The 12454-nt window shown below is 38.5% G+C and overlaps 1 protein-coding gene across 1 annotated transcript in view; it reads right to left on the bottom strand.

Moving 5' to 3' along the window:
* Window positions 1–6772, bottom strand: part of Sema3e (semaphorin 3E) — a 106226-nt gene extending 99454 nt beyond the window's left edge. The window contains exon 1 of the mRNA XM_033756474.1: window positions 6600–6772. Coding sequence (XP_033612365.1) covers window positions 6600–6627 — 28 coding nt within the window. The 5' untranslated portion in view covers window positions 6628–6772. The remainder of the gene's footprint in view (window positions 1–6599) is intronic.
* Between the last annotated feature and the right edge of the window lie 5682 nt (window positions 6773–12454).

Here is a 12454-nt window from a genome sequence, read left to right as displayed (position 1 = left end):
CACAGTTGGTAGAAGCTGTGGGCCTGGACCACAGACACAGAGGGCCTGCCATGTAGTGCAACTGGCAGCGTATTTTACTGTGTACACAAAGTAAAACATTGTATGAACTCAGGAACTTAAAAGCTCCACTCCAACTGAATGTTAGGTAAATGTTGTTTTTAAACATAGAAAAAATTATCCTTGATAATCTTTAATGGATATTGCTTGTGGAAAAGACATTTGATGGCTTCTCTATGTAAAACATAATGCCATATCTCCACCAAATTCTCCCAAGGCATGTCCATTTAATTTGAAGTGAACATCAGCTCAGAAAAATTATGCTTTTACTTGATCCTGGTACTAAAATTCACATCCAGAATCAAAGTGAATGATGTTGCAAACTTTCAAGGTTGTCTGTGAGATGCGGTTTTAATGAAACATCTGTACCACGAGTGTCACTGATAGAACACACAGGGCTCTGGTTTTTACCACAGCAATTTTGGCTTATGTTCACAATTCATATCTAACTCAGGAATTGTGAGCTATATGTTTTAGCTGCATGAACTTATTTTAAGACATCAGAACTCCACAGACCTCTCATACACATATATTTATTTGTTTGTTGAAGGTATTTCATTGCATGCGGCAGCAAGTTTGGTAAAATGATATGCAAAAGCTTTTAGAACTGAAGTAGCATAGAGCTTCCAAGATTAGATACTGAATATGGAGGAATTCCTGAAAACGCCACTTACAAATCATAAATCAGAAGATTGATTCCCTTTGTGTGGGTCAGTGACTAATGCATTTGATAGAGAGTTTGGCATCTTATTGACCAGGACACTAAAATTCAGGGAAGTAAGAGGCAGTATGACAAATTTAGAGCATTTTGCCCACTCTTCTATGTTCTATTTCTGAAAAAGAAAATATGTTTCTTTCATCTCTCTATTTCAAATGTATTTATTATTTGTCCACATTTCTATTTTGCAATTGTTGGTGCCCCAAATTATGGAATAGGATTAACTTTGAATCCTTAGTTTAAAATGAACAATATTCTAAAGTTAAAGTATCTCTTGTAAGAGTAGAAATTGTGATATTCAGCCATTTGACAATTCACCTAAAGAGACTGAGAACAAGTTTTGAGGTGGGATGAGAAGAATAATAGTTGTTTCATTTGGAGATGAAAAAATCATGATTTAGAGCTTAGAGGTTCTTGAGGTCTAGAAGACCAACTTTTCCCATTAAATGATTTCTGTTAAGGTGAAATAATATTGCTGCCCTTATTAAGGATTCACATGCAGAAGAAACACATTTTGAGATACACTATGCAACAGAAATGCAAACCAAAGGTGTGCGCTGCACCACACTTGTCTTTGTAAGAAGTTATGATTCTGTATCTGTTCTACAAGTGGACTCTCACTAGTGCTTCCCCAGTTATTGTGGTAGTTTGTTAAACATCCCCAGTTTTACACACAGTGAAATCACTATTTGAATGGGACCTGATCATTAGCTAAAATGACTGAGTTTCATACTATAGACCTGTCAAAAACATGAAAGTGTGAAGCTTAGGAGACTACGTTTGTTGAAAAATAAAAGACACCTATGAAAGGATCACAATATTAGTGCCCTATCATAAGCATTACTAGAATGGAATAATCTAACCCAGACCTATTTATTGAGTTGGAATGAGAAGCAGACCAGCCATGAAGGGAGTGGCCACATGAGGGAACGCAGTACAGGTAGGACAGCCCTGCTTTCCACCCCCATGAGTCCGGAGTACGTTACCTCCATGAGACTACAGCAAGATGGGCACCAAGCTCTGCTTGCTATAGATTGCCAATCTAGGTGAAGCTGATTATAGTCCTAGTATTTTAAAGGTGTTAGATTCTTTGTTTTTATTTTATGGTACAAAACTTTAATTTTACAAAAACCAAAAATAATCCAATTATTGCCAGTTTACAATGATTAAAACAATCCCGAATAGTTTCCTTGTTAATTCTAGAAATTCCTGGTTCATTCATCAGTCCTATTTTGTTTTGATCGTTTAATTCTCTCCTGAGCCCTCCTGCCTCTCCAGGGCCAAGTCTGTCCTAAGAGACTACACAATTGCACCTATTCCTATGAGTACATAACTTGAAGAAAGCCAAGGAAACCATGGAGATGTGCACTAGACGAATGCCCATTTTGTAAGTTTTCATTTCTACAGCCTTTATATATATATATTTTATTTTCAAAACTGCAAGCTACCATGGTGTAATAGTCTAATTTATCATTATCTTGTATTTTAAAACTTTGGTGCCCAGAAATTAATAATGATCTTATAGGATCATACCATTACAATGAAAAAAAAATCACTCAAGTTTCCTAAAAAAACACGAAAATCTGAGTCAAAGATGTGTATATCATGGTCAAAAGTCCTGCAGACTAAGAACCTGGAGGCCAAGTTCTGGGCTGGGCTTTGACGCTGATTGCCTGAGTCACCTGAGGCCTCTCTGGCACCTGAAACATTCCTTCCTTCTCCGCTGAAATTGCATTGCTCAGATGAAGGTGACAATGCACTATAAAAATAAGCAACAACAAAACAACCAACACTTGGTGGGTTTTGTAGAATTCTAAGAACAATGCTGAGCCTGTAATCTCAGCAGCTGGTTAAGAGAGGGAATTTTGGCCAATGAGCAAGTCCACGTTTGCCTAAGTGGAAGTATTCCAACAATTCACTTACAACTTTTACTGTACTTAAATAATTATGGGGTTGGGTGATCTGCCTTGGTATAAGGAACATACAGCTGAAAACCAGCACAGGAAACAAGTCAAGGCCTCGGGAAAAGAGTCAAGGAGTTTCTTGTTATTTCTGAAGGCATTTCCTTGAATAATCCCGAACGTGATACCGTAAACTTAACAAAAAAGAAACAAAAAAAAACATGTGCGGGCCAGAACTGCAGCTCAGTGCTAGAGCGTTTGCCTGGCAGGTGTGGGGAGGGTTAGGGTTCAGTCCCAAACATGGCTAAAAACAAACAAATAAAAAAAAACAACAGCAGAAGCAGCAAAGCCGAGTAGCAGAGTGCGGTTTTCTCTAAACTTTTCTGCAACTGGCGAGCGGACAGAGCCTGTGATGCCTCGGCTCCTCATCCTGAGCCAAAACACAGAGCCAACGTCACCACCAACAGCTGGAGCCCTGGCAGTCTGGGCTCCTGAGAAGCTGCTTGGACTCAGCAGCTCGGACCAACGGGGCAAGGTCTTCCATTTTCACATTCACTTTCATGGGCATAAACCGTGCTCATGATGTTCATGTTCTTCAAGTCCTAAACTGTCTTTCTCACTGGCTGTAACTCTCAGTCCTGTCCCTGTCAGGGGAAGTTAAAAGTGTTCAGCACAGGTATTTGTGCTTAGACATATATGTGGGCTAGTGAGCAGACAGCCAGTCTATAATGGAAACTTCTAAAACAGAATGCAAGTATTAATTGGTTTTATTATTCATTCAATATTAACATTATTGTTCCTTAATTATTTAACTTGCTTATTTCCAAGGAGAATATGAGATTACTTTCCAAATATTTTCAATTGAATAAATATATTTCTAGGGTAGTGAGAAGGGAAAAAATAGGATAAGGTAAATTTATGCAGCTAGAATAAATTTAACTGTAAATTTTACAAGACATTTAGAATAAATTTAACTGTTAAGCCATCCCCTTGTATTTGAGAAGCTATTAAAATGTATTTCCAGCTTGACCTTCAGCTTCATCAAATCCAAAGCAATAGTGTAAGGGAAACAAAGCATAACAGCTGCTCTGCTCTGGGCGTTGCTTGGGGTTGAGGACTAAGGGAAGCTGTGCAGAGAATGTTGAAAAATACCATGGTGGACACTCGGTGTCCCTAGAATAAGGCACCGTGTCCCCTGCCTCTTCTTGAAATGACGATCCCTACTGGGTGCAGGATGGACTCGCATTCAAATGGGACGTGAAGACTATGACAACAACACCGACAACTGGGCTGAAAAGAGACGAATTAGGCTCCCGAAAACCCAGGGCCAGAAAGTCGGGCTGCACGGGAATCAGAGAACTAACACTGGCCAGAGAAACTGGCCTCCCAGAGGTGCCTGACCTTCGCCTCTTGTCGCTCTCATCCCCTGCTTCACTGTCCCAATTCTTCCTCTGCTTGTCCTGGGCAAGCATGAGTGCTGGCTCTACCTGTACAGGAGCGTCTGGCTCTCAGCCACCGCGGTGTGACACAGTTCCTGCACCTCTCGACTCAGACTCCCAAGAGCAAGGCTGCCCAGAAGTGTTTACGGTTCCTGGTGAGCTGGCTTCCCCTGCCCTGGCTGTGTGGTGATCAGCCCTTCATCTGTGGTTAAATGTGGAAGCCATGTGCTAAACAGCGTGGTCGCTACACCCAGTCTGTCTTTATTCTTGAGTAAATTTGTAGTAACACACTTGTTGCAAGCTGTATTTCCAGAAGTCTGGGTCAGTTGACTGCTATTTGCAGATATCCAATGTAATATATTTTGGGGAGTATCTGCCTGAAATGAAACTTCATTCACTGACCTGAGACATCTTCCCTACAATGAGAGTGCTGTCACAGTCGTTCACACTGCCAGAGAGAGATAAAAACACTTCCGCTCCCAGCCTCCTCTCCTTCATCTATATGCTGGTCTAAGAACTGAGGAGGCTTTATGTGTAAGAAAGGACATTCCAAACATAAAATCAATTAGTGAAATGAAAAGAGTAAAGTTTGGTAAATAACAGAGTTCAAAAGTTTAGAAAAAGAAGCAGAAGTATATTTTTACAGAAAAATCTAGAGCAAGTACTTATATGTAATACATAGAAATAGAGAAATTATTCTTTTAATATGTTGAAAAGCTATGTTAAAGAAAGAAAAATGACTATGTGTGTTCTAAAAATAATAGGTCCTCAAGGAAAACACTAAATAAGGTGTTCATGGAAAAGGAATTCAGCTTTATTGTTTCAAGAAGTTAGTATGAAATAACAAATTAAATAGTACTTTTGAGTTTTAATTGCTAGTAAAAATGAGACACAGAATACAAAGAATATTACTATTAGAACTTTCCTAGAGGCTAATGCACCTGTTTTATATCATACAAATTTTCTGGGAATGTAAACTAGAATAGCCACTACTGAAATCAGCATGGTGATTCCTCAAACAACTAAAAATAAAGATTCCATTCCACCCAGCTATCCCCCTTCTAAGAATCTTCCCAAAAGAGTTAAAGTAATCACAATAGAGGGAGACATGCACATGTGATATTTACAATTTGTAATATTGAGAGCTTGGAACCGATGTATTCATCTATGAACAGATGAATGGATGGTATTCATACAGTGGATCGCTACTTGGACACAAAGATAAACAAAGCATTCGGGGCAAATGGATGCAACTCGGGGACCTAGTAGCAAGTGAAGTAAGTCAGACACATGCTAAAATATCACATAATTTCTCGCACATGAGAAACTCAGAATATACATGTATATAAAGAGCAAAATGAAAGAGAGAAATAAAAAGTGGGCAGAGGTTCAAATAATTTCCCAAATTCTCTTTTCTGTTGTTTCAAAACAATTTCAGCATTTAACCTAATTTGTTTCTACTACTAGTTTACAGTAGTAGTTCATATGGTATAGTATAGTTTATATAGTTTGTACTACCAATTTGTTCCTACTACTAGCTTCTCTTAGTTCTTTGAAAAGTGGGCTTTGCATTATGTATCTTTCTTCTTTGTTTTGGCCTGTGACTTTTACTTAGGGTAATATTTGGCCCTTCCTCTAAGGTATGGTACACAGCGAATTAACAAATGTTAGTCACTAATTATTTTGTTATGAAATTTAGTTTTCTTTTTTCATGGAAGAAGAGAGCTTCTTAATATTTTCTTTATTAATATCTGTATATTAATATCTACATGTTAAAACAAAATATTTATCCAGTAAACATGGATTAGTTTATTAAAAACAAAATGATGTCTTATAAATGAAAGAGGGATGAGTGCGAACGCCTCCTTCTACGCTGTGTCTGGCTGCTGTTGCCTTCGCCTAGCTCTCGAGGCGACAAGTGAGAACAACTTTCATCGAACACATTTATTTTGTACAATACCTGGGGTAGACATTTATTATCTCATCTGGTCATTGTGGAAACTCCTCAGAAATACTACTATCCTCATTTTCTTTATGTGAAGAAGCAAAGATCCGATAGATTCAGCGCACAGCTGAGGAGGGCTCCTGGGCCTGTGTTGATCCCAGCAATGGACAGAGCTCTGTCTAAAGCCTCACTGAGATGCAGTTTGTCACCACTGGGAGCACACACAGCTTAGTCACTGCCACTGCTGGTCACGGGGCCACAGATCAAAAGACTGTTGAACTTCCTAAAATCTTGTTCCCTGTTAACAGTGACTTTATAATCTACTATCTGTGTGCCTGGAAGCAGCTAGGGAGAGTTTAGCCTATAAAAGGATTATTATGCATCATACTGAATCCATCTTTGCAGAGGCTTCTACAAATAGTAAGGTAGAATGGAAGATTTTTCCAATATTTGATAATTTGGAACGACATCATTCAAAGTTATTAAATAGCAGCATTAACAGGAAAATTCAGGTCTATACCAATTTTAATTTTACTTACCCTTAGTTTGTATTTCATAAAGTCTCATGCTGCTTTGATTTATCAACTTGTGATATTTTTAGATCTATAGATCATACTTCTACGAAAATTGCATTGTTTTTATCCAGTGTGTGACAGTTTCAAAGCCCACCAAAGGTAAAATAGAGGCCACAAGATGCTTTCCTCCTCCCTGAAGACAGTTATCTGTCTTTAGCTTTTCAGCTGGTACTGACGTCACAGTAACGGTCTTGCCCCTACCACTGCGATGGCCCTTGGTACATTTACCCGGCACTGGCTGGCTGCTTTATCCCTTTGCACTGCTTCAAGCTATTCAGATGAAAGAAACAGAAAGATACAGGAAGAGGGGACAGAGGAAACTTTAATCCTAGGTAATCTGCAGAAAACACGAGCAAATAATGCACAGCGCTGACTCAGTCAAAAGGAGAGAGCTCATCTTGAGTTCTTCCTACCCTAAAAATACCATGAATGACTTGTGGAGGGACAGGACAAAGAAAGAAGATGAAACCAAAATGCACCAACTTAGAGTTCATCCGGAGATTTTCTAAAGAGGGAACTAATTATTACAGCTTAAGCCGCATGCTAATTATCAGCTGTCGATGAAGATTTACTCTGAGGGTTTAGTCATTTCCTCTTGTGGCCTCTCTCTGTAGCCAGCAAGGGACAGAGTTTTAAATTCATCAGCACCAGTGTATTACAGAGCCAGCTCTCCACACCTTGTCACCATGCATTTAAATTCCACACTTCCATGTGTATGTGGGACGGAGAGAACCTGTTTTCCAACTCTCAAACTAAAACGCATTTCTAAGAGAGATGTTTCCTTCTTGCACGAGCAACTCTCATCCTAGTGTCACCAGCCAAGTAAGGCCTTCCTAAGGCACAGGCTGTAACTAGACCTGTGCTGATTTTCTGAATCTATTACTTATTTAACTGATAAACTGTGAATTGTATAGTCAGGTATTATTAATAAAAATGAAATATGGAAACCACCACTGGAAATTTTTCTTCAATTTCTTAGTGCTTAAAAAGGAAACAGATTTCTTGCAACAGATCCGACTGACCATCATTATGGTTTGTAATAACGTTGAAACAGATGGGCAAAAAAAAACACCCCTAAAACCTAAAGGATTTAGAGGTTGGGGTGCAGCTCTGTGGTAGTGTTTGCCCGGCCCTGGGTTCCATCCTCAAGCATGGCAGAAAAGCAAAACAGAAACAACTTTTTAAAAAGTGTAAACAAGGTGGCTCCAAGATTTGTGCATCGTTCTTTTCAGAAGACAATGGCCAGCCTTCCATGGATTCCTTGAGCATTCAGGAGTGCGTGATAGATATGATAGTACCCCAAGGTTTTCAATAGGAAGCCACTTCCATTGAAAATAAAATAATCCAAATGTACATCCGAAGAGCCTAGATGTTGAGGCTCTTATTTCTTCAAAGAGAACAAAAAAGTCCGACTTGTAAGTTTCCTCGTGTTCCTATCATATGTAGATTCCAGTGTTCTGAATCCCATGTGATACTTGGCTTATTGGTCTCTGACTCCACTATGAGGTTGTATGGGGAAGCTGCACAGAGCACTGTCTGTCTACATCCTGTGCAGGTGTATATGTGTGCGTCTTAAACGATTTCACTGGAGAAAGTCATACAATGTGAAGTGATTCATTCTAAAAGCCAGTGGTTGAAAGTCTGTTTGTGGTTTATTTATAATCGCCCCTGAGTGCTCACTGATGAATACTTCCTATCTCACTGGAGTCCTGTGTGCACACAGCGCCTCCTGAGCTGGCACATTCTGCAAGCCCACATGGGGTCCCCCTGCAGTCCTCCGCTGGGCTCTGTAAATTGGGGTGTGCCTCTAAATGCAACTAGAGGCATTCACAGTTTTCAAGAACCTGTAAGTTATTAGGTTTTTTTAAAAAAAATTGCTCTGTGGCTCACATATGGCCAGAAAGGGGCAAGAGAGGCTGAAAGGTAGTGTGAAGACATTTTGTCTTCAAATGGCAGCAAACTGCATTGTGGAAACAAAAACCAGAAGGCTTAAGTGGAAGAAGATCAGCTATCAACTTTTACACAAGAAGGGCAATATTGTTAAAAGTTGGGGAGAGGGGGGAATAATAGGCAGTAATACGGGATTTCAGGGGAATTCTAAAGATCAATATAATTCTGTAAAAATAACACAAATCAGATCTTACTACCTTTCACTTTATTTCTGAAAATTAAGTTTAGTTAAGATTTTTCAAACTTAGATACTTAATAAAGTTGGGCACATTGGCTTACATTTTTATAAAAGAAAATATTCTTTATAGTTCAAACCCAGAAGAATGTTCAGGTTGATAATACTCCACCTGTCCACTGCTCTCTCCTTTGTTCTGAGTGAGTTACTTCTGTCCACTTCTGGGGCTGTGTTTACCCTAGATCTTCACTCACTCCCAAGGTATTATGCACAGAAGGAATAATGAAGTAAGTCCTCCTCTGTATGCCTTGCTCTTCTTAAAGTATCTTGGAAGCTCCCCTGTCTCCAACTTTGGAAAAGGCAGAGTTGTGCAGTAACCCACTTCATAGACCACTATGATAGGCATTTAAATTCCTTCACGCCCTGGTGATTAAAACAGCACTAAAACATACGTACTCAAACATATGTCAATTCACATGTCCAAGTAGATGAGCAGAATAAATATTTAGAACTAGAATTACTGTGTTGAAGATAGAAGGATTTGTAATTTCACGAAATCAGGACATTTTCCTCCCTGGCATCAAATCAGTTTAAAATTTCTCTACCATATTCGGGGGCAACTTAAACATGGGGTATGAAGTTGAGGATATCTATCGACCTTGTTGGAAAGATAAAAATTTCTCTTATAGGTAAAATTAAGCCTCTTTTCCTATATCTTGGGAGCACTTTACAATAGAGGTAAATCTATTGCCTGTTTTTCCAATGAATTCCATCTAATTTCAAGGAATTTTCAAGTTGTTTTATGCAAGGTAAAGTCATGGTTGAAAGATGAAAGGAAGATGGGTACCTCAAAGCAGAAATACATGCTTGTACTACGCTAAAAAAGTGTATTTAATGTCGTGTAGTTCTTTACTTTGTAAACAGACCTGATACTTTCTGTCCTCGATTGTCTCTTCTTTCATAATGCTCATTCTGGATTATCTGGGGTAATTAAGTAGTTTTAACACTTCCCAAAGGTGGATGTACTAGTTACACACACACACACACACACACAGACACACACACACAGGTATTAGAAACAGGCATGAGCATTCTTAGCTTCCAGAGGCTGAACTTAGGGTTCACCTACTCTTCAGCATACCTGCTTTTGCTGTAAGGAAATAGAAGAAAGACAGGCAGAGAGGAGAGGGAGGGAGGAAAGGAATGAAGAAGGGGTCCAGACATGTTCCGCAGATTCGCCAGCTGCACAGGAATGCAGACGTGAGGAACTGCAAACATGCATCAAAAGCCCCGCAGTTAGGAAAGCAAAACACAAAGAAAAAACAAAGGAGCAAGACAAAAATAGGCTACACAAAACCAACATCTAAGTGGTGATGTAACTGGAGATGGAGCATTGATTTCTTGACACTTAGAATTCTGGAATTCTGAGTAAAAAATGTCTCACAGGGAAAAAAAGTAGGAGAAAATGAAAAAATGGAAATAAAAGGTCGGTAAATAGGGAGGGGAGGAGGGGGTGACGGGAGGCCAGGGACAAGGGAAAAAATGAGAACCAAGACCTGTCATGTAAAGGTACAAGATCCCAACAGTGAATGTAACTGTACTGTATACCTAAAATGTACCAATAAACTCAGTGAGGAAAAAAAAATTAAAAAATAATAATTTTATTTCCTAAAAAAAAGTCTCACAAGAGACATTTTCAATATTCCAGTAATACAAAAGATAAGGAAGCCAAGGGTATATATGAAATACTGTAGTATTTTTCCATACTATGAGCCATGCAAGCTTAGAGGAGAGGGAAGGGGAAAATAAGTGTGAACAAGGTCTACAAAGTGCCCTCAGTATTACAGGAGTTAGCATGTTATAAATTGGACCACCATATAAACATGTGTCTTTCAAAATGTTTACATAAATTTATGAAATGGCCCTATCATAACAAAGCTTGATTTTATGTACTTCCTCTTCAACCTTAGACATGCAAATAGGATTCATTTAGGGTTGTATGCGAAAAGTCAGTTTTTCTGGATTTTGCCCCTTCACAGAGTACAAACTCTCATGTGATACTTTAAACTTAATAATAGAATACTTGTGTTTCATAAATTTACATCATATTTTATCTTTGAATTAAGTTTAAACTTAGTTAATAACTGGTCTCTTCATCATTCACATTAACATCTATCGCTTATGATTCCTACTTCTTTCTCTGAAACCAACAGAAATTGCTTTCTGGCTTGTGAAGCAAGTCATGCATACATATTTGCAATTATTATAATTAACTCTTATTTAAATCATGCATACTTTCTCAGTTTTAGCTGAGAAATGTGCTAGTTGTAGGACTAATATATTCTCTGCATTTTAAGCAGACTTCAGTCATACTATGAAACTGAATGTCTGTTACAAATTTCTTTATTTTGCATATGATCATTTTAATAATGGGTGTGATGCATGTAACTTGTTAAAACATAGTATCTATATGTTTTTGTCAAAATTCTGTGCTTTTCTCTACTTACAATTTTATTGACATTTGGTCTAACACATTTTCTCTAATAATTATAACAATAAAATTAAAATTGTAATCAACATTTTTGTCATTCTACACTGGATCAAACAGTTGATATTTGAAGTTCTCCACAGTATAATTACTCTCAGTTTTTTCTTCCCACCCTGACCTCCAAGTTTGAACTTGGCTAGCCAAGTATATTCATGCTGTCTTCTCCGTAAGGCCCAATATACAGCAAGTACAGAACAAGTCTTTGATTTCCACTGGCAAACCAACTCCTCTCTCATTTCTGTGTATGCTCAGCAAGGTCTTCATTATCTCTTAGCAAAGGTCCTGACTCCTCTAGTCATGAATAACACAACATTGATCCTTAAAATAGCTGTGACAACGACCTAGTTCCTGTTTCTACTCTCCCGGCCTCCTGTGAGTGACAATGTCGGTCATTTTACCTTGCAGTAGTCAAACTGATCTTTTCTTTTCTTTTTTTTTTTTCAGCTTTAATTGAGTTTATTGGTACATTTTAGGCATACAGTACAGTTACATTCATTGTTGGGATCTTGTACCTCTACATGACAAGTCTTGATTCTCATTTTTTCCCCTTGTCCCTGCCCTCCCTTCACCCCCTCCTCCCCTCCCCATCTACAAACACTTTATTTCCATCTTTTCTTTTTCTCACATTTTTTTCTTTTCCCTTATTACCCTTCCCCTACCCATCCCATCTTCCCTACACCTTTAGCTCCTTTCTTCCCATTTCTAAATGTCAGTAATCTTATTAGGATCTTCTGTATTATTGCAGATTATTCACACCAGAGAGACTATTCGGTATTTACACGTGTGACTTATTTATTTCACTTAGGAGTATATTTTCAATATGTATCCATTTTCCTATGAATGAATCTATTTTCTCATTCTTTATGGCTGAGTAATATTCCATTTTATCGAAAAACCACATCTTCTTTATCCAGTTTCCAATGGATGGGCAAATGGGCTGTTTCCAAGATTTAGCTATTACAAACTGTGCCACTATAAACATGAGTCCGCATACTTCTCTGTGACATGATTCTTTTAGTTCTTTTGGAAAGACACCCAGCAGAGGGATGGCTGGGTCAAATGGAACCTCCAGTCCAAGCTCTTTGAGGTATCTCCATATTGATTTCCATAGTGGTTGCACCAATCTGCACCCCCACCAACAATGGA

The sequence above is a fragment of the Fukomys damarensis genome, unplaced genomic scaffold (genome assembly GCF_012274545.1).
Source record: "Fukomys damarensis isolate Sample0158 unplaced genomic scaffold, DMR_v1.0_HiC HiC_scaffold_4, whole genome shotgun sequence".
Taxonomy (NCBI): domain Eukaryota; kingdom Metazoa; phylum Chordata; class Mammalia; order Rodentia; family Bathyergidae; genus Fukomys; species Fukomys damarensis.
Note: the sequence above shows the minus strand (reverse complement) of the source record. Positions and strands in the feature narration are given on the sequence as shown.